General features: G+C 42.4%; 1 protein-coding gene across 2 annotated transcripts in view; it reads right to left on the bottom strand.

The window, feature by feature from the left end:
- AKR1D1 (aldo-keto reductase family 1 member D1) overlaps window positions 1-22,803 on the bottom strand; it is an 83,056-nt gene that overhangs the window by 25,215 nt on the left and 35,038 nt on the right. For both annotated transcript variants that reach the window (XM_070947998.1, XM_070947999.1), the window contains exon 2: window positions 13,025-13,192. In XM_070947998.1, the coding sequence (XP_070804099.1) occupies window positions 13,025-13,192 (168 nt within the window). The remainder of the gene's footprint in view (window positions 1-13,024; window positions 13,193-22,803) is intronic.

The raw sequence follows: 22,803 nt of genomic DNA, 5'->3' as shown, positions 1-22,803 counted from the left end.
GAGCGGCTTACAATGCGTTAAGCAATAGCCTTCATACTTTTGTATATTTATACAAAGTCAGCTTATTGCCCCCACAAACTGGGTCCTCAATTTACCTACCTTAGAAAGGATGGAAGGCTGAGTCAACCTTGAGCCTGGCGAGATTCGAATCTGCAGTAATTGCAGACAGCTGGTGTTAATCACAATGCTTTTAGTCTGCTGAGCCACCAGGCCCGGTCATCCAACTCTTGGCTTCACTGCATCATTTTACACAAAGAACAACCTCTACAAAATAAATCCCCTTCTGAGTGAAACTATGTTCTGTGTTAAACTTATCTTTTGTTTGCATTCTGGATATTTAAAATGAGATTCTCTTTCACAGTAATTCTTTTTCTTTTTCCTTTTTTGTCCGTATCAATTGCGTATTTCATGATCTATTTTGTAAAGATAATTGCCTCATATCAAACCATGAGAACGAGAGAAAGCTGCCAGGTCACTCTTCTGCCAAAGTTATCACTTTGTCAGGAACAAAGTTAGCCTCATGAATGGGATGATCTATGGGGAAGGAAATGACTGCCACGCCCAATAAAGACCAACTCACATGGCTACTGATGGAAGAGAGTGAAACTCTCAATGATCGTTGCTTGCCGTTTTTTAAAAAGTCTTTGACTTTGATCCGCATGCCAAAATATGGATGTTGATGCTTTCCACCAGCAAGAATTTTAGGACTTGTATGATCCATCTTTCTGACAACTCTTCCAAGTTATTTAGGGTGCCTTGCCTTACCAACTCATGTCTCAATTTGTCAGCAACTCCCTCACTAAAATTGGTAAATCAGAGCCAGATTTTTCCATCCCACATCTCCGGCAAATAATTTTATAACTTATACATACATCCACACTTTCTGCTGACCTTGCTTGAGTTTGTGAGCTTCACAGCTGCAGTAAGGAACCTCATGAAATCATCAAAGGGAATTCTCAATCTTTGCATGAAGTTTTAATAATTGTCCACTACTGGTTTGTTGCCCTTAATGATAGGTATAGCCCATCTGGCTGCCCTTTCTTTCAGGAAATTCAGCATGGGAGTCACTTTGGTGCAATCTGTGGGAAATTCTGTTGGTCAGTCTGCCATAAATAGACCACACTGAATCATGAAGTTCAGGAATTGGCCTTGGTCTCCTCCAAACATCTCTAGAATTCTCATGAGAGCACAGAAATACTAGTTGCACTAAAGGCTGCTGGCCGAGTTAAATTCTATCTCAACTGGATAGAGCCTGGATAGCTCTGCAGACAAGGCACTGCAATTTAACACCAGCTGTCTGCAATTAAAGTAAGTTCGAATCTTGCCAGGCTCAAGGTTGACTCAGCCTTTCATCCTTTCTAAGGTAGGTAAATTGAGGAGCCAGTTGTGAGGGCAATAAGCTGACTTTGTATAAAATATACAAAAGTATGAAGGCTATTGCTTAACGCACTGTAAGCCGCCCTGAGTCTCCGGAGAAGGGCGGCATATAAATCAAATTTTTAAAAAATGTAAAAAATTTAAAAAAACTTTTGCATTAGCTGCCTCATGGCGTTTTGCAAGTTATTCATAAACCTGTCTGTTGTTGGTGTTGCAACAATGCTGCAACCAAGTGCTCAGTGAGAATGAAATACCCTGAGGACCAAAGGCCATCTCTACCAACAAAGGAAAGACCATCAGTCTCTCTTGAAAGAGACTTGCAAGGTTGATGTCAGACCAAGGTGAGTAGACCAGACTAGGAAAACAATTCCACAGGAAGATTGTAACTACAATTAGTCTGGCTACCCTAATAGAATCTTGCAAATCTGATTGTGCCATTTTATGCCTTATTCTTATACTTCTATATTGAATCAGGAAGGCATCTGTCTGAGCTGCTTTCAAATGTTATCTTCTCTCTCAAGGTTCAAAAAAATGTTTCAGCCTCCTTTGTCCAGGTAATGGTTCTTGCATATTTCCATCAAGGTCATTTTTACTCTCTACAACTGGGTACAATATGAGGGTACTGATTAAAAATCACCCTTTGCAAATGCAGATTTTAAGGCTTTGAAGACCTGTCTTTGTGCCCAGACCTGGCGCCTCATTTCCTGGCTATATTGAAATCAGGAATAACATTTTTTCTCTCTCAACTGCCATATATATTTAATTTTATACTATGTTGTAACTGTTTTTAAGTGTTCTATGATGGTTTGACATTCAAAGTCATTTGTTTGAGATGGGCAGCTATAGAAAAGGGAAGGAGGGAGGGAGAACACAATACCTGTCAGCCTCCGCTTTGGCTGCTTTGGCTGCCATAGGAACCGGGAGGGGGAGAGCTAGGGAGCTTGGGGGGGAAGCGTGCTGGAGGAGGGGCGTGGCTTTGGAAGAAACGAAACTGAATCCTTGGAGTGGCTATCGGGTCAACCGTCATGGCATTCCTGATTGATGACGCTGCCAGACGTGCTTCCACCTGACCCTGGGAGACCTTTGGATTGGATGATTTACAATGGACAGTGGGAGGGGATGCTTTCTATATGCACTTTTCATGCCTATTGCTTTAATTTCAGCTTAGCCGTGGTTGTGTTCACTTCATTTCTAGTAAAAGTACCTTTTCTCTATAAAACATGGAGTTTGGGTCATTCTTTCCTGGACTTTGAAGGAAGCACACCTGACAATACCTATGGTCAGGACAGATGCTGTCCAGATGTATTGAAACATAACTTCCATTATCTAGAATCAAATAAGTCATTGTGCTAAGTATGGTTAATGAGAAGTTTCCTATCATTCAATAACATAGGGTCATGTGCTCATCAAACTAAACAATGGGAGATTCGGTACAAAGATAGTTACCTGTATGATTTTACAGATAAACCAAGCTGTTGGTTAGCACCACAAGTGTCCTTAAAATGGCTCTGAATCAAAATACACTTAAGATCCACCTCCTCCAGATATTGATTGGTTAAATTCACCAACAGCCAACAGCTAACAGCCATTTTGCCTGGAGGATTTTGGAGTTATTCCATGTAGCTGGAGGATGACCATTTGGGGAAGGGCTAATTAACTCCCACATAAGTTTCAACTCACAGAAAATGGGACTGGGAGAGATTTGACCTAGTTGAACTCAGGGATTCCACGCAAGGAACTCTATGTCTCCCAATTCTCCTTTTTCTGAAGAATAACCCAGAGGGAGATCCAGCCGGCCAACCAGCAGAAGAATGGCATCCCATCTGAACTTTTTTAAATTGTATAATTGAATGTTGAGGACTCCCCAATGCAGCTTATCAGCATCCCTGGGAAGAAAAATTATAGGAACCTTCTTCCAAACATCTAGGGCTGTGATGGCGCACCTATGGCATGCGTGCTAGAGGTGGCATGCAGTTCCCTCTGTGGGCACGTGAGCCGTCGCCCCAGCTCAGCTCCGCCGCACATGCGCCTCCTGCTGCCCAGCTGGTTTTTGGATCTCTGTTGCGCATGCGCAGGGGTGGGGTGCATGCAGGGGGCACACACACATGCAGGGGTGGGCAAATGTATGCATGGGAGTGGGGCACATGCACGGAGCCTGCGTGTGCATTGCATTTTGGGGGCACACATGCATGCTTTGGGCACTCGGTCCAAAAAAGGTTAGCCATCACTGGTATAGGGTCTCCTGTTTGAGCAAGAGGTTGGAGTAGAAGACCTCCAAGGTCCATTCCAGCTCTATCCTGACTAATTAAATTAAATAGGTACCACTTCAATGGAAAGGTAACAGTGTTCTGTGTGCCCTTGGCTGGCCACACGATCACAAAAATTGCCTTCAGACACTGCTGGCTTCCTCAGCTAAGTAACAGAGATGAGCACTGTGCTTTAGAATCAAACATGCCTGACAGAGAAAGGCCCTCTGTCCCAATCAGATCTAGAGTTATAGTGACATAAGTGCAAGACTTTTAATAACCCTTTCCATCCCTGAAATTTGCCACCTGCAGTTTATCTGTTGGGATGATAAACACCAACATTTGAGTCACAAGATGAAAAGTAAGCTTTTCTCCATCTGTTTACAATACTCATTTGCTTAATTACATCTGCTGCTTCTGACTGTTACCTTTTTTCAATGTTTTCAAATTGCAAGAGTTTCAAGATTGTTTTTGTCAGGTTTCTGGCAAAAGAAATCTTTGAGATAAATGAAATATGAAGGCTGCTACATTTATCACTATCTGCATGGGAGGCATCATGCCTATCATTACTAGCTGTTGGAAAATGTAAACAGGGGGATGCTGTTATATTTTTATCTTGCCTTTTCGTAGATAACTCAAGGCAGAAAATAGATCTAATTCTCCCGCCTCCTATTTTCCCCACAGAAATAACCCTGTGAGAGAAAGCAATTGGCCCAACGTCGTCCAGACAACTTTCATACTTAAGACAGGCCAACAACTCATTATCTCCTGGTTAGCTGCTACATCAAACTTGCTATTGCACTGGTGCCGTATTTGGAGACTTTCTAGAAGTTTCTGAGGTCTATTGTGTGAGATTCAGAAAGGCAAACGGATTCAGAATCAGAAACATCAGGTGTTTGTCAGAGAATAGCAGTAGCCATCTGGACTGGTACCATAAGACTAGTACTCCACAATGTAAGTAGTCTTGGTCCAGGGGTGGGATTCAAATAATTTAACAACTGGTTCGCCCAGGTGTCGTGGGAGGCCTGGCCCATCCCCATCCTCCAGCTCCGTCACACATGTGGGATGATCCTCCCACAATGATCAACTTGACCCTGGGTGAACCAGTTGTTAAATTACCACCACTATCCAATATCAAAGTGGATCCTGGGCACTGTGCTGTGCTACAATGGAGAAACTGGCAGCGGAGCAGCTGGTGTGAGAGAAAGAGGAGGAGCAGGAAGAAGAAAGAAGAAAAGCAGCCTTCTCCTTCCCTTGAACTGGCCACTCCATTGCCTGTTTCTCCGTTGCAGCTCAGTGCTCAGGATCCACTTTGATAGCAGGGTGGGTAGGTAATTTAACAACTGGTTCTCCCAAACCAGTGTGAACCAGCTGAATCCCACCACTGTCTGGGTCCCGTATTAACCAAGTCTTCATTTCACAATCTTTCTGAGTTGGCTAGTATCCTGGCAATCACAAAGTATCCCAGGAAGTGCCATAAAGACCCATCATATTGCTAATGGCTGGACATCTTTAGGTCAGTCATTCTCTATCCTTGGCCAACCAACAACCCTGGTTGTTGGGGAAAATAGGAGGAAGGAGCATTATGTACACCTTTGAGTTGTACAAAACAAAGGCAGGATACAAATTTAACAACAAAGAATGAATGCCCATCTTCCATGAAGAACATAAATCGTCTTTTCTTATCAGGATAACCTGGCTGGTTGAATTAATCATTAATTTCAACCAATAACTAAACATAAAAATCCAGATCTGGTTCTCTAGCCTACTTCCAACTAGAGTGTTACAATTACATTAGAGGCACATTTGGGGACAATTTATCTCAAAATAATTGATTGCACCTGTCCTGCTGAAACGGGTATTCTTTTAACATAACCACCCAATTGTTGTGGCTTTATATTTTTCACGGACTCTGCTAAAATGCCACAATTATTTATCTCACAATAATACAGTAAACAGCAGAGGAGGGGACAAATTGTACTATTTTGTTATTCTTTGGTAAGGGAAGCCATCTACTCCCTAAAGCTGGAATGTTTGGGCTGATAATTACAAAGGAAAGGTATTAAAACAGTAGCAAAATTTGGAGTAGAATTACATTCAACAGAATGAGCACACAACGCCCTTAATCTGAGCATAACAGGCTTACTAAATTTATGCACATATGATATAATGCATACAAGCTAGTCCTCAACTTACCATCTTTCATTTAGCAACTGTTCAAAGTTACAATGTCACTGAAAAAAGTGAAATACAACTGGCCCTCACATTTAAAACCATTGCAGCATCCTCTTAGTCACATAATCAGAATTCAACTGCCATGTATTTACAAAAGTTGCAGCATCACAGGGCCATATGATCCCCATCTGCAACCTTCCCAGCCGGCATCTGAGAAGCAAACTCCATTGGGGAAAGCCAAATTCGTTTAAAAACTGCACTGATTTGGTTAACAAATCTGGCAAAAAGAAAAAAAAAGTTGTAAATTCTGATTCCAATTGTGGTTATAAATTGAGGATTACCCGTATTGTGTCAAGGAATCTCCTTTACGGAAATGAGAATAACAGAGTTGGAAGGAACTTGGAGGTTTTCCTATTCCTACTCGGGCAGGAAACCCTTCAGAAAAATGGTTGTACAATCTCTTCTTGCCTTTCCTTGAGGGAATGATGGATCTAATGGCAGGAAATCTTGTATAATGGGATTCAAGATTGTATGTAGATTTCAATCTGTCTTATATCCACCATGCAAATGAAGTAGGTGTGTACTGAGCATTCTTTCAAAAATCTTCAGCGTTTTAAAAAAGGCAGTTGAAACTTCTGTGCACAAGAGAGTTGGAAGATCAGTTACAAATTGCTGCTCTAAAAGTGTTATATCTTTAATCCTTTACCTTTGTCAGATTCGGAGACAAGATTTAATTCTGCATTATACCGTGTTTCCCCAAAAATAAGACAGGGTCATATTTTCTTTTGCCCCCTGAAATAAGTGCTTGGCCTTATTTTCAGGGAGGTCTTTTTTTTTTTTTTGAGGTGCAGGAGGAGCGAGCTCGCCATACCTGGGGGGAGGTGGGGTGGTACAGAGCTGCAACCATTGGAGCTGGTCCAATGACGAGCAAGGCTGTGGCAGCGGGACACGTCAGGACAGCACCGGCCAGCTGCTTGTCAGCAGGCCGCTCTCCTGGCTGGGTCTGGCCATGAGCGGCACTGGCAGGCAACAAGGTGCGCGGCCGGTGCGAAGAACAGGGAGGTGATGGCCGCAACGGGACTTCCGGCAGCAGCGCAACACAGCCACTCATCAGCTGTTCTCCCCTGCAGCCATGCACACACTTCCAGCCATACTTCCCAGGACTCTGCACCATGCCACTGGCCCCGCCACACTGCTGTGACCAGATGTCCTGTCGCCGTTGCCTGCCCTTCAATGTTGCAATCCTGGAATATGCTGAAGGCTCAGAATGGGGCATTTTTGCGAATGGCTTGAAAATGGAGAGGGGGATTTTCCTACCTCTCACCCTGTTCTGAAGCTCAGCACAGACTGAGAACAGGATAAGAGACAGGGAAATCCCCCCTCCTGATTTTCAAGCCATTCGCAAAAATGCCCCATTACGAGCCTTCAGCATATTCCAGGATTGCAACAAGATGGCGGTGGTGGGACCCATCAGGACAGTGCCGGCCAGCCGCTCAACAGTAGGCTGCTCTCCTGGCTGGGTCTGGCCACAAGCGGCACTGGCAGGCAATGAGGTGCATGGCTGGTGGGAAGAACAGGGAGGCAACGGGGACGACGGGACTTCCAGTGGCAGTGCAACACAGCCTCTCATCCACTGTTCACCACTGCGCTGTGCACGCACTTCCAGCCATGCTTCCCAGGACTCTGCACATGCCATCAGCCTGGCCACGCCGCTGGGTTTGCTAGGGTTTGCAGGAGCGGCCTCTGCAAGGCCGTTCCACATGGGTGGCAGGTGCATGTGGGGTGTATGGGGCATGTTCCCCCTTCCCCCCCCTCCGAGGAAATGGTGGGAACTGCCTACGCAGGCACTTCAAAGGTCTTATTTTGGGGGGAGGGCCGATTGGGCTTATTATCCAGAGAGGTCTTAGTTTCGGGGAAACACGGTGCATTCATTCTAATTTTAATGTTTTCATTACTTATAGGGAAATAACTATGAATCTTGATGGAAACTGTGGGAGGAATTCATTAATGAGCTGAAATTAACTGGTCTGTCCTTCCCTTATAGAATAAAAGAATAACAGAGTCAAAAGGGACCTTGGAGGTCTTCTAGTCCAACCTCTTTGCTTAGGCAGGAAACCCTACACCATTTCAGACAAATGGTTGTCCAACATCTTCTTAAAAACTCCCAGTGTTGGAGCATTCACAACTTCTGGAGGCAAGTTGTTCCATTGATTAATTGTTCTAACTGTCAGGAAATTTCTCCTTAGTTCTAAGTTGCTTCTCTCCTTGATTAGTTTCCACCCATTGCTTCTTGTCCTGCCCACAGGTGCTTTGGAGAATAGCTTGAACTCCCTTTTCTTTGTGGCAACCCCTGAGATATTAGAACACTGCCCTCATGTCACCCCTAGTCCTTCTTTTCATTAAACTAGACATACTCAATTCCTGCAACCATTCTTCATATGTTTTAGTCTCCTAATCATCTTTTCTGCAGTCTTTCTCAACATCCTCGGTGCCTTCCGCCGTGCCCTTAAAACTTTCTTTTTTCAGCAAGCCGGGCTGGCTTAACATATTTTTTAATATTTTTAATTTTTAATTGGTCTGTTATCTTAAATTGGGGCCAAATTAATATATATACTTTTAACTGTTTTTAATGTTAATATTGTATGTTTTTATCTGGCTGTACACAGCCCTGAGTCCCTCGGGAGAAGGTGCGGTATATAAATTCGAGATAAAATAAAATAAAATAAATCTTTTTTATAAGGTGGTGAGCAAAACTGGATACAATATTCCACGCCATTATAAAGTGGTATTAACACATGATCTTGATTCTATTCCTTTGTTAATGAAGCCCCGGACTGTTTTGGCTTTTTTGGCAGCTGCAGTACACTCTCCACTAGGACTCCAAAATTACTGTTGCAGTTACTGCTGTTGATAAAGAAGAAATTTAAAGTATTTTAGGAGTAATTTTTCACTAGTCCATCAGCAGAAGGAAGCAGTCTCATAGGATGACCTTGTAAGCAGAACTTTTTAACCAGGGATGAAGCTATTTCATTGACGAGACCCATCTGCCTCACTTACCAGAATTTCAACAAACAGGATTTCAATAAATCTAAGATGATACTCCAATTTTAAAGGCAAATTATCTGAAAAGGTTTTTTTTTTTCCTGCAGGAAAACAAACATAGTGTTCCACCACAACTAAAAACAACAGAGATTAAAATAAGGATGGGGATCATGATGATGGCCATGATCCAAACAGTAAATCGGGTTTCTAAAAACTGTAGATGCATATTCCAGAAAACAAATGCAGTTATTTGTCAGTGATGTGATTTAGTTCTTTTGTAAGGCATGGTCAAGCTGTGAATTAAAATGCCAGAGGAAGACTAATATGGAAGCTGTCCATCAGTTCAGAGACCTCAGGTCTCCTGATGCAGAGCAAATGGGGTCAAGAGAAATAGTTTTATATACACTGCTCAAAAAAATAAAGGGAACACAAGCAGAAGACATCCGAGATCTGAATGAATGAAATAGCCTTATTAAATACTTTGTTCGTTACATACAGTAGTTTTGTGTTCCCTTTAGTTGTTTGAGCAGTGTATAAACTACTGTATTTAAAGAACAAAGTATTTAATAAGGCTATTTCATTCATTCAGATCTCGGATGTCTTCTGCTTGTGTTCCCTTTTTTTTTTTTTTTGAGCAGTATAGTTCCTAGTTAGGGAAAAGGCACACACATCTTCTTCATTGACTGGCAGGATGCTCTTTCAGCTGTTGAATGAAGCAATTCACAGGTCTTGGCTGGAAGGTGTTGAAACTAATGCTCTAAGAGTCTTTTTTTCTGGTGGGACCAGTCTATCAGGGCAACCTGGTCTACCCAATTATGGGACGAGTATATTGCTTCTGCTTTTGCCTTTCAGTCCCAATCCAGGAGCCTTCACAGGCAATCGCTTTCACGACAAACTATTTTTGTGTTGAATTTTGTGTTTTACCGACAAAGAAATAAAGGGAGATTTCAAGCTATTTAGTTCTCATCAGCTAGCTATACCCTTCTGGGAGTCAAACCCAGGCTACATGCATATTAAAGGTAAAGGTTCTCCTCGCACATATGTGCTAGTCGTTCCTGACTCTAGGGGGCAGTGCTCATCTCCGTTTCAAAGCCGAAGAGCCAGCGCTGTCTGGAGATGTCTCTGTGGTCATGTGGCCGGCATGACTAAACGCCAAAAGCGCAGAGAACACTGTTACCTTCCCACCAAAGGTGGTCCCTATTTTTCTACTTGCATTTTTTATGTGCTTTCGAACTGCTAGGTTGGCAGAAGCTGGGACAAGTAATGGGACCTCACCCCGTTACATGGCACTAGGGATTTGAACGGCTGAATTGCCAACCTTTCGATTGACAAGATCAGCATCTTAGCCACTGAGCCACTGCGTCCCATATATACATGTATTTTAGATGGATGTATTAACCTCTAAGCCATGGGCTCTCCTTGCTTTGTTAGCTATACCAGGGGAGAGATTAAGTGTTTTTTCTAATGCTCTAGGATGCAGATAGCTTCATTGATAAGGCATAGCAGGAAGACCAGGCAAATTTTGTAGAGCAAGAATAGGCAACATTTTAATGGTTGAGACATATTTAATAGTGGTGAGGGACATGAAGACTGCAAGGGCAACAATATAAAAAAGGATGAAGCATCATGCATGTCAACAAGGCTAGGATTTTCCACCAGGGGTATGTGCTTTATTTTTTTTTTTTAATGATATATCTCAGTTACAGAACTTACAGTTTTTGTGTGTTCCCTCCTACAACATGGCTATCCATTTTGGTTTGGGGGAGCTGCAAAGAAGAGGATGGGAGCCTGTGGAGAATAGTAGTATGTGTTGTAATTGTAGCCTCATTTCATGCTGCATTCAGTTTCTTCAGTAACAGTGGTGGGTTTCAAAATTTTTTACTACTGGTTCTGTGGGCGTGGCTTGGTGGGTGTGGCATGGCTTGGTGGGCGTGGCAGGGGAAGGATACTGTAAAATCTCCATTCCCTTCCCATTCCAGGGGAAGGATACTGCAAAATCTCCTTTCCCTCCCTACTCCAGGGAAAGATTACTGCAAAATCCCTATTTCCTCCTGATCACCTGGGACTCAGGAGGCAGAAAATAGATGGGGGGTGGGGCCAGTCAGAGCTGGTATTTACGGTTTGAACTACTCAAAATTTCTGTTACCGGTTCTCCAGAACTGGTCAGAACTTGCTGAAACCCACCTCTGTTCAGTAAGATAGACAGGTTGCCATTAAAGCCAATAGTTGTATGTTATCAGAAATCAGCTCTATTTTTTATCGGGAACTTGAACATTGCCTGGGAACAGCAACCTAATGTTCAGTCTTTTAACTGAGGGTTTAAAACTGAATTCTTCTTATTTCCAAAACTTTGCTTGATTGGAATTTAAAGACTTTTATAGAGATTCTAGTGGCCTCTTCTTCCTCTTCAAGAAAATCAAGTTTTAGACACAAGAAATCAAGCTTCAGACACAAGAAATTAGCCATTTCCTGGAGCCTTTTCCAGCATAGATCAATGAACTGCTTCAGAGACTGATCTCTTAACAGAATCTGACTTTTATTTGCAAGGATATTTTTTTTTCTTGCCTGAAAGCCCGTTGTTTAAAGTGGCAGGGTCAAGGTTAATTAAAACCACATTCATATTTTCTATTCTGCTATCAAAAGCCTTTGCAATTTTAAGGAGGCTTCACCCCAACATTGTTGGAGTTCCTGTTCACCTTCAAACATTGGCATTTCTGATTTTAATTTTTAAAGAACTGCAAAAATCCTGCAAATGTAAAACTGCCACTAGGGGATTTGGGGAAGCAAAATGGAGTTCTTAAGTTTCTGCAAGGCTTAGGACACTCAATTAGCTTCTTAAAAACTACCGCCTCCTCCCCCAAAACAGGCCCCAAGTTTTGCTTCAAGTCACTCAGATGCTATCACACTTCTGCCACAGCTTTCTCAGCCCCTTAGAGATAAAAGCAATTTAAAAAAAAACAAAAAAAAAAAAAACGTCCAGTTCCCAAGAAAACTCATTCATGTTCTACTTTAAAAGTTTTGCTGATTCTATTATGTCTTAGGTTGTAATGACTCTTTTTTTTTTCTTCTGCAGACTGTTCTGAGGTTGTGTTTTTATCAGACTGCAATAGCTTCATGTTTTTGGTTTTTGATTTTTTTTTTTTGTTTTTGTATAGCAGGACAGGATGTTTCTTTTATTATCAGTATTACCGTATTTTCTTGGGAAAAAATAAAGAACAAACCTAAAAAGGTGGCAAATGTAAAACAGGTTCATGAGGATTATTTTTTTAAAATGTTTATAACTTTGCTTTACCAAAGAAAATTCAAGAGGAGAACCAATAAGGTAATGAAATAAATCTAAAGGGCTGCTTTCTGGAATAAAGTGCTTTATAATAGAGGACATATGGTTACTCTAATTATCAGTTACTTTTATTATTACTTATGTTGGAAATCTCACTGAGAGAGGGTTCCTGCCATGAAAAGGCAGCCTAAAGATTCCTCTAAAATAATTAGCTGTATAAAATTAGCTGCAGCAAGTATAACAGAAAGGAGTAAGAATTGCAGGGTCTTTGCCATGAAGCAGGGGTGGGTTACTGGGGGTTCGCAAGGGTTTGGGAGAACCTCTAGCTAAGATTCTGTGCAATTCGGAGAACCCCCAAATCCCACTCCTGGCTGGCCCCGCCCACCCTGCCCCTTCCAGGAGTCCCCACGGGGCCCATTTTGGATGCAGGTAAGTGCAGGGCGCATGTGGAGGCTCGGGGAGGGTGAAAAATGGGCCTACCAGAAGTTCAAGAAGGCCGGAAATGAGTTTCCAGCCTTCAGAGGGCCTCCAGAGCTTGGGGAGGGCATTTTTGCCCACCCAGAGGCTCTGGAGCCTAGGGAGGGCAAAAACGCCTCCCCGTGTGCAGGAAGCCAACTAGGCCATGCCCATCATGGCCACATCCACCCAGCAACTGGGCAGAGAACCCCCTTGATAAAATTTTTGAAGCCCACCCCTGCTATGAAGACTGGTAAATCTAGGTTCTAGCTCAGAGGTGGCCCCTTTATGACTTGTAGACTCAACTCCCAGAATTCCTGAGCCAGCATCTGCTTCCCCGAGTTTCCTTTCTGATCTGAGGAAAACAGAAAAGGAGGCAAAACACCGGTTAAAGCAACAACGTGCTTCAGCCTTATTCCGAGGAAAGGAATTGACTCAGACATCTTACTTTGCCACAATAAAATATGTCTTCACGCTTGATCTTCCCTTCCGCAATTTTCTCCCGTATGGCCTGTCCAACTTCATCTTCATTGTGATACACAAAAGCCCCATCGATATGGCGATAGCCGGCATCAATGGCAGTTTTCACTGACTCGGCGCACGTGCCTTTGGGAGTCTGTAGATTAAGAGAAATCTGCAAGTTAGAGAAAATTAGAGCAAACTTTTCACAGAGAGCCACCCGCCAGAGAACTTGAAAGCAAAGAAATGTAGATAAACACATCACGCAAATAAGCCTATGGTATATTCTCAGCCTACTATATTGTTTAATTTCCAAATCAACTTGGGTTGCTCCTTGAATTGTTATCAAAAACAATCCAAGCTGCTTCCCATAAGTTGAGCCCTAATTCTGCCATCTCTCTGATAGTTTAATGTTAAAGTCGTTCAACTTTACAATGGTTTCTTTCAGAAGCACAAAGACCAATGTGGAAAAGTCCATTTACAATGCAATTCTATACAGTATCTACCCGTCAATGGCTTCCACAGGGGGCAAGGGGGTCAGATTGATGAAAACAGTTGTGTAACTTAATCCTCACCACTTTTCTTTGTGTGTCATGATGTCATGCCCATGCCCCAGAGCGGAGCTTGTAGCACAATGCGACAAAAGCAGTAAAATCCTGCAGAGGATGGTAATACCCATTCAAAGTTAAACCCGACTCTTCACAGTGCTGACAATATCCCAGTGTCCCAGGTTTACAACCCAAATGTATAATATATACGTTATTATTGGTAAACTGCAAATATTTTTTAAAAATTATCCCTTTAGTTTTCTCAATAACAGAATGAGCTGGCAATGGCAGTAAAAGACAGTGATCTAAATGGGAGCTGCAATAACTTTGAATATTTGTATAGTGGCAACAGAGATTCCCTGTCATATATACACCTTTATTTCTGACAGAATCTTTTAAAACCTGCTTAATATGGAGTAATTTGGCATGTGACATTATACTTCATTTCAGTGACTGAAGTAAAATTTCATTTGCTAATAATGCGTTCCAATGCTTTATCAAGATAGGATGCTGCCAATTTTTTTTATTATTTTTTTTAAGCATTCTGTTCCTTGATGATTGTGTGTTCACACAATGCACTGGCCTGGCAATTGCAAGAGAGCATCTGGTGACACAGTGACATTATCAGAAGAGGCCTCTTTTTTTCTTTTCTTTTTTTGAGGGAAGAGCTTTAAGAGTTGAAGCAAGAGTAAAACCACACCGGTTCCATTCATTAAAATTATCCTAGTGGATTAAATTGTGATATTGAAATCTAGTCGTTTGTTTTTGATTTGGCCAATTAAGTGGGGAGCCATAACGAATGGAAAGACAGTTTGATTCAGGGGTGAAATGCTCCCAGTTTGGACCGGATCGCCTGATCCGGTAGCAATGGAGGTGGGTGGTTCGGAGAACCAGTAGCAAAACTGCCCCACATGCCCGGCTGAGCCACGCAATCATCAGAGGCTTTTTTTTTTTACTTTTAAAAGCATTTTTTCTACAACCTCTTCGGCTGAAAAAATGCTTTTAAAGTAAAAAAAAAAAGTCTCTGATGATCGTGCGGCTCAGCTGGGATCATCAGCCAAGAGGTTGTAGAAAAAAAATGCCTTTAAAAGCCTCTGACGATCCCAGATGAGTTGTCTGATCGTCAGAGGCTTTTAAAAGCATTTTTTTCTGCAACCTCTTAAGGTTGTAGAAAAAATGCTTTTAAAAGTAAAAAAAAAAAAAGTTGGCCACACCCACCCAGTCATATTATCCCCCCACCAAGCCACGCCCACAGAACCGGTAGTAACAAATTTTACATTTCAGCACTGCTTTGATTCCTACCATGGACGAATGGTTGCAGAAGTTGATGGGAGTTGGCTGAAATGGCAAAACTGACCACTTTGATTAAAGAAAAGGATAGAAGTACTTTTGTTTCCATATGGAGACCGCTTCTGAACTTTGTGCTTGATGTGGAGAAGAATGAAACTCTGACTTTGTGTTTTACTCATTAGACTGATAGATCTTTACAGAAATGGCTTGTTTGTATTATTATGAAAAAGCAAAAAGCTGTGATTTTATGTTAATGCCTTATTTTACTGTAACAGAGAGAGTCGGAAGCAGTGGTGGGTTTCACGTTTTGTTACTACCGGTTCACTGCAAGCGCCTGCCTTCCACACATTCACCTGGCCTTCCGCGCATGCGCCCGGCCTTCCACACATATGCTTTGCCTGCGCGCCTTCCGTGCATGCGCCCGGCCTCAAAATCATGGCTAAATAGGACGGCATAGAGCCAGGGCAGGTGGGCAGGTGGGTGGGCCCATCTGCAATTTCCACTACTGGTTCGCCCGAACCAGATGTGGGTTCTACTTACCTTTACTACTGGTTTGCAATGGGATCGCGCACACGCTCTCTCTCTTTGCAAATCGCCTATGACGATATCTGGGGCAGTGGGCAGAGCCTCCCACCAGTTTTACAACTGGTTCTTGAGAACCAGTCCAAATTGGTGGCAACCCACCATTATCCCGAACCGGTCTAAACCGGCTGAATACCAACTCTGGTCGGAAGTCAATGCTTCTTTTTCTTTTTCTTTCTTATCTTTCCTCACTTCTCTTTCCCTTCCCCCCCTACTGCTTTTCTATTTACTTTGTATTTTGTATTTTATAACACTTTATAACTCAATAAAAATGTTAATGGGAGAAAAATAGTGGGAGCCATAAGCTTGGACCATCAACCCTTTACCAAGTAATCACACTGAGTGCACTGCATCACTTTGTTATTGTTGTTTTCTTGAAAGCATATTCTATCAGTTGAATTGGGATGGATGGAATTTAGACCGCTCGATAAGGAAGGGAATGTATGAGATCTAAAATCAATTTTTATTAAAGAAATTTACACCATTTTTTTCAAGGAGGCCACGGGAGCATGCCTCGCTCTCTTCAACCCGTCTTTTGTACTCTAACAGCATGCAAAAGGGGTCAACCAAATACAATCAACCAGAACATTTGCACCCTTTCCGGATAAAATTTCCACTCTTCAAAGTCTCAAAAGGAACTGAGTGCATTCTCCCTCAACTGAATGCCCTCCTGGCCTGTTTGGAATGTAATTCTCTAGAAAAAGTGCAGAGAAGAGCAACAAAGATGATTAGGGGACTGGAGGCTAAAACATAAAGAACAGTTGCTGGAATTGGGTATGTCTTGTTTAATGAAAAGAAGGACTAGGGGAGACATGATAGCAGTGTTCCAATAACTAAGGGGCTACCATAAAGAAGAGGGAGTCAAGCTATTCTCCAAAGCAGGGGTCTCCAACCTTGGCAACTTTCAGACTTGTGGATTTCAACTCCCAGGATTCCTCAGCAAGCAAAGCTGGCTGAGGAATTCTGGGAATTGAAGTCCACAAGTCTGAAAGTTGCCAAGGTTGGAGACCCCTGCTCCAAAGCACCTGAGGGTAGAACAAGAAGCAATGGGTGGAAACTAATTAAGGAGAGAAGCAACTTAGAACTAAGGAGAAATTTCCTGACAGTAAGAACAATTAATCAGTGGAACAACTTGCCTACAGAAGTTGTAAATGATCCAACACTGGAAGTTTTTAAGAAGATGTTGGATAACCATTTGTCTGAAATGCTATAGGGGTTCCTGCCTAAGCAGGGGGTTGGACTAGAAGACCTCCAAGGTCCCTTCCAACTCTGTTACTCTACTCTACTCTACTCTACTCTACTCTACTCTACTCTACTCTACTCTACTCTACTCTACTCTATTCATTTCATTTCATTTCATTTCACCAACATTTTGGGAATGAACTCGATTGAACAGATTTTGGCTATGTTGGATGGCAGGTTCTGCAGATGACATTCCCAGTTGCAACACTGGAGGCTAGATTGGAAGAAGATGTTGTCCTATTGGCTAAAGGCAACTTGCAAGGGCAGAAGAGCAATGCCAAACTTCAGGCTCTTCCTTATCATTGTTGAAATAGACCTATAGAGCAACCTGGTACCTCAGGAAAGTGTTGGATTACATTTGTCTTCACCTTCCAACCAGCCTTCTCAGATTGTGGAGCAGGCCTGTTTATGGCTTTAAACAAAGGAGGAGAGAAGTAAATGAACAGTCTTAATCTTTAGTGTTCTTCACCAAAACGGTTTGATTGTAAACAAAATCCCAATATCACTGTGGATATCTACTGTGTATGTCTTTTGTGGTTAGATTGTGCCTTCAGTTCCTAGGATGATGCTGAAACACCCAAAGTACCACTTTAAGCTTGATTAGGTCTTAATATCCATTTTGTTTGTAGATGTAGATAGATAAAAGACTGGCATACTCCAGATAGTACTTAGCCAAAACAACAGTAGGAAACCAATAACAAGAAAAACAAAACCAGGTGGGGTTTTTTTGGGGGGGGGGGTGGAGTCATTTGTTTTTTTGTTTTGTTTTGTTTTTGTTTTTATTGGATTTATATACCGCCCTATTCCCGAAGGACTCAGGGCGGTGAACAGCCACAGAATAAAACACATAAATACAAAAATTTAAAATAGAATAAAAACGAATTAAATAATTTGGCTGAGACAAATTTAAAATACCCAATAATTTAAAAACAAATTAAAATTTACATTTAAAAGGGGAAAAGATTTAGGCCAGGCCAGCTTGATGAAATAAGAAAGTCTTGAGTGCGCGACGGAAGGTGCGCAGATCCGGGATCCTCCGTATCTCCGGGGGGAGCTCGTTCCAGATCGTAGGTGCCCCCACAGAGAAGGCTCTCCCCCTAGGGGCCGCCAGTCAACATTGTTTGGCCGACGGCACCCGGAGGAGCCCCTCTCTATAGGAGCGTACTGGCCGGTGGGAGGCTATTGGTGGTAGCAGGCGGTCCCGTAGATAGAGATTTATCTTATCAGAGCTAGTATAAAATTACAGATTTTTCTAGGAATCTCTGCAACTTTCCAGAGCAGATATACCAATTCCTATACAGAAAAATTCCTATATTCCTATATTCCAACATAGCCTCACTTTTGTGTACCAGCCAGAGATGGGGGCGGGGCCTGCCAGAGGTGGTCAGCAGGTTCTGACCAGTTCTGGAAAACTGGTAGCGGAAATTTTGAGTAGTTCGGAGAACCGGTAAATACCACCTCTGACTGGCCCCGCCCCCATCTATTCTCTGCCTCCCGAGTCCCAGCTGATCAGGAGGAAATGGGATTTTGCAGTATCTCTCCTCTGAAGTGGGGAGGGAATGGAGATTTTACAGTATCCCCTGCCATGCCCACCAAGCAATGCCATGCCACACCCATCAAGCCACACCCACAGAACCGGTAATAAAAGATTTTGAATCCCACCACTAGTACCAGCATACTGTCACTAAATAAGAACAGCTCTGCAGAGAGACATTTAGCACATGTGTTTTAAAATGATGCTTTCAGCAAAAACCCTGGTCTTCCTGGACTAAAGAGATCTTTCATCTCCAGAAGCATAAGCTTTAGTATTGACCATCAAAAGTTATTAACAGCCTGGAGGGTTTCTCAAATTGCTCTGTCTTAAAGGGATTCACTGAAAAGGCTCACCCAGAGTGCTGGTTGCAGAATCTGTACCTGTAAATGTTTCAATCTCTGCTAAAGGGAGATCCCACCTTCTTGCATGGAGGATAACACGTAGGGATGGATCAAAACATTATGCCAAGCTTTTTTAATACGTTGGGTTAACGTATCACCTTAGTTGAACTTACCAAAGTTAATGCTCATACTCAAGCAACATGCTAAGCCAAAAACAAAGAACCAAATCATCCAGAATTATAGCTTAGTGTTATAGAAGGACTTAGTCATTGTCTACATCAGGAGTGTCAAGCTCAAGGCCAGCAGGTTGAACTTGGCCCGTGGGGTGCTTAGATCTGGCCAGCCAGCCCACCCTTTAATCAGCAGAGGACCAGCCCATGGTGCCTCTGCCAGTGAAAATGGAGCTCGGGAGGGCTGTGTTTAGCTCTCCCAGGCTCCGTTTTTGGCTGCAACAGCCTCCTGCAACCCTCTGCCAGCAAAAATGGAGCTCGGGGAGGCCATGCACAGGCTCCATTTTCATTGGCAGAGGACTGCAGGAAACTGTCATGGCCAAAAATGGAGCCTCAATGAGTGACGTCAAGCTGGCCACATGCACCCTGGCCATGCCCATCCCCGGGGTCAAACACAATCCTAATGCGGCCCTCAATGAAATCGAGTTTGACACCCCTGGTTTACATAGTCCTGTAGTTCTGCCTACTTTGTGAAGAATGATAAGCTAAGGAATTCCACCCCTCCTTTGCTGGTCCTTATAACTAACTCCTTTAAGGCATATAAAAAGAACTAAAAATCAAGGTTAGATGTTGGTCTCTCCACTCAGAATAACAGAGTTGGAAGAAACTTGGAGGTCTTCTGGTCCAATCCCTGGGTCACTTACACTCCCCAGTCTTACTTACCGTATTTTTCAGAGTATAAGATGCACCTTTTTCTCCCCCAAAAAAGGGTGAAAATCTGGGTGCATCTTATACTCCGAATGGAGCCCTGCCCAGCTTCTCAAACGGAGGTTTCAGAGGCTGAAAAAAGCATCAGAAACAAAGCTTCAGAAAAGAAGCCCCCAAACAGAGCTTCAGAGGCTTTTTTTTCTGAATCTCTGTTTCGGAGGCTTACAGAAAAGGCAGGAAAAAAAGTTTTTTCTGAAACGGAGTTTCAGAAGTTTCAGAGGCAGGAAAAAAAGCAAAAAAAAAAAAAAAAAAGCAAGGCACACAGCTCACAACCAAGGATCCTGTTGCTAAAATTCACCTCTGGGAACAGCTGATTGGGGGTATTCCGGGAGGCAGATCCACCTGCCAATCAGCTTTTTTCTTATTTTCCTCCCCAAAAACTAAGGTGCGTCTTATACTCCAAAAAATACTGTACATTACCATTAAAAACTTTTCTACCACACCATCATCATTCCCACCATTCATATTTATATCTCACCGCTACAATGAAGTCTTCCCTTATTTAATCTTTATAATTTAAAATAGCTTAAGCCGAGTATATGTGTGCATGTATATATTTACAGGAAGGCCTTGATTTATGACTAATTAATTATGACACCTTTTGCCAATGACGGTTGACTTTGTCAGTTGCATGAAGTCAGGGATTATATTTAGGGCAGGATTTGTCCCAAATCCTGTTGGGAGCAACAGGATTTGCTCCCAGATAAAGCTGAGAAAAAGTGACAAGGGGATTCATTTTCTGTACTAATCCCTTGCTGCAATAATATAATAATGGAGGGATGAAGGGAACAAGTTGGATGAAGGTTGCTACTGAAGTCACAAAAACAGGTGATTATCTGCTGAGGGAGAAAACTTACACAATGGACTTTTCACCTGTTATAAAATAAAGCAGATTAGATTATTTCAGGTTAATCGTGTGGTGACCTTAGAATGGTTCTTATTTTGTATCACAATATTTACAACCAAGAGCTATTTATATGCTATACATCTGTCCTTGAGTCGACAGAAAAGTATACCTGCATCAAAAGAGGCTACCGCAATTACTCTGCTTCAGAAAAGTGAGTAGAGTTGTCCTTGGCCACCTTTAGATGATCTTTTTTTTTTTTTGCTTTAATTTATATGCCACCCTTCTCCGGAGACTCAGGGCGGCTTACAATGCGTTAAGCAATAGCCTTCATACTTTTGTATATTTATATAAAGTCAGCTTATTGCCCCCACAGTCTGGGTCCTCATTTCACCTACCTTTGAAAGGATGGAAGGCTGAGTCAACCTTGAGCCTGGTGAGATTTGAACTTGCAGTAATTGCAAGCAGCAGATGTTAATAACAGTGCTTTAGTCCACTGTACTACAGGCTCTTTTCAAACACCAAATTGGATCAGACCTGATTATAACTTAGATGGAAGAGCACCACAAAATCCAGGATTGTCATCTAGACTGGGAATTTAAAAAGCACATTTCTTGTTAACAAAGCAGTGATCAATCACATCTGTATTGTTGCCAAGAAAACTACTATATACAGTAGACATCGCAATGTCTAATAAGCTTTGAAGATGTTGAAATGATGACATGTGCATCATGATGTCTTCTGCAAATGATGTCATGATGTCATGACATCAGAGGGAAGCACTAAGCTGTATGTGTGTGAGGTTACATCATTAAGCAGGTGTCAACAATTGCCTACCTTGTCCACCACCTACAGACGCACTACAATGACATCGATTAAAAATGGTTGAGGCCATGAGAAGAGCAAGAACCAGAACTTTATATTTATCTTGAAGCCCGGGGTGGAAGAAGAAGAAGAGGAAGAGGAGGAGGAGGAGAGGAGGAAGAAGAAGAAGAGGAGGAAGAAGAGGAGGAAGAGGCGGAAGAGGAGGAGGAGGAGGAGGAGGAGGAGGAAGAAGGAGAAGGAGAAGAAGAGGAGGAGGAGGAAGAGGAGGAGGAGGAGAGGAAGAGGAGGAAGAAGAAGAAGAGGAGGAAGGAGGAAGAAGAGGAGGAAGAGGAAGAGGAGGAGGAGGAGGAGGAAGGAGAAGGAGAAAAAGAAGAAGAGGAGGAGGAGGAGAAGAGGAAGAAGAAGAAGAGGAAGAAGAGGAGGAGGAAGAAGAGGAGGAGGAGGAGGAAGAAGAGGAGGAAGAGGTGGAGGAAGAAGAGGAGGAGGAGGAAGAGGAGAAGGAAGAGGAGGAAGAGGTGGAGGAGGAGGAGGAGGAAGAGGAGGAGGAGGAGGAAGAAGAAGGAGAAGGAGAAGGAGAAGGAGAAGGAGAAGGAGAAGAAGACGACGAGGAGGAGGAGGAAGAGGAGGAGGAGGAAGAAGAGGAGGAAGAGGTGGAGGAGGAGGAGAAATGGAAATGGAATGGCAGAGCCACAACAAATACACATTCTTCCCTCCATAACCAGCAAGTGAGTTGCAACATGTTCATTGCATCAAAAGACAGTAGAGAACCAAAGGCAACAAGGAGCCCCCTCCTTAAGATTCTTATTGATCAGTGGGAACTAAAGTGCACATACCCCCTTCCCAGGATTCTGTAACTTAACCCTCCTTTCCTTTCAACACATCTGAGCAGTGAGAGTTTCTGAGAATCCAGATATCTGATTGCAAGCGGCTGCTCAGGACCTGACCTTCCTTTACAAGCTGTCTTTGGCGTTTGCCACCTCTGAGTCAAGTTTGACATACCGTGACTCCTTTTAAGAGTTGATATCTGCATATGTTGAAATTCTGCTTTTTACACTTCTATTAAATACAGAGGCCTATAAGTATATCCATATATTTATATCTGGCCAATGCAGTTTTCCTGTGCCGAAGAGATCTGTTCACAACAAGCTGTAGTATTTTCCAGATGTTTAGTATTTTGCTACTTGTTGGAAATTCAGCTAAGATTAAACAAACATACACAATGGCACATTCTCCTTGCAACTGGGATTTTCAAATGGCTTTTGTTTTTTAAAAATTTATTGCGTTAGTTTAGATCCATATACCCTTAAAGTAGCATACCACAATAAACCCAGAAAATTAGGAACAGTAGAACAAAGAAAAGACTGAAAAGGATTTTAAAATTCTATTCAGAATAAGAATGTCCAATTAAAGGAAATCACACAGCAATCTTGTATGGATTTATCCAAAACTGAGCCTTGATAAAGTAGGGCTTACTTTTCAGTAAATACACATAGAATTGCAATTCTATGCTTTTTTTCACTGGATCATCTGTTCCATTGAAAATTAAGTCAGGCTTACTTTGAAGCAAGCAAGCATTCAAATCTGCTATTAATCCAATAAATTTAAATCTATTATCTGGTGATTA

The sequence above is a fragment of the Pituophis catenifer genome, unplaced genomic scaffold, assembly GCF_029215685.1.
Source record: "Pituophis catenifer annectens isolate HBS135680 unplaced genomic scaffold, rPitCat1.0.hap2 SCAF_7, whole genome shotgun sequence".
NCBI classification, from domain to species: Eukaryota; Metazoa; Chordata; class Lepidosauria; order Squamata; family Colubridae; genus Pituophis; species Pituophis catenifer.
The sequence above is the reverse complement of the archived record's forward strand: the minus strand, read 5'-3'. Positions and strand labels throughout refer to the sequence as shown.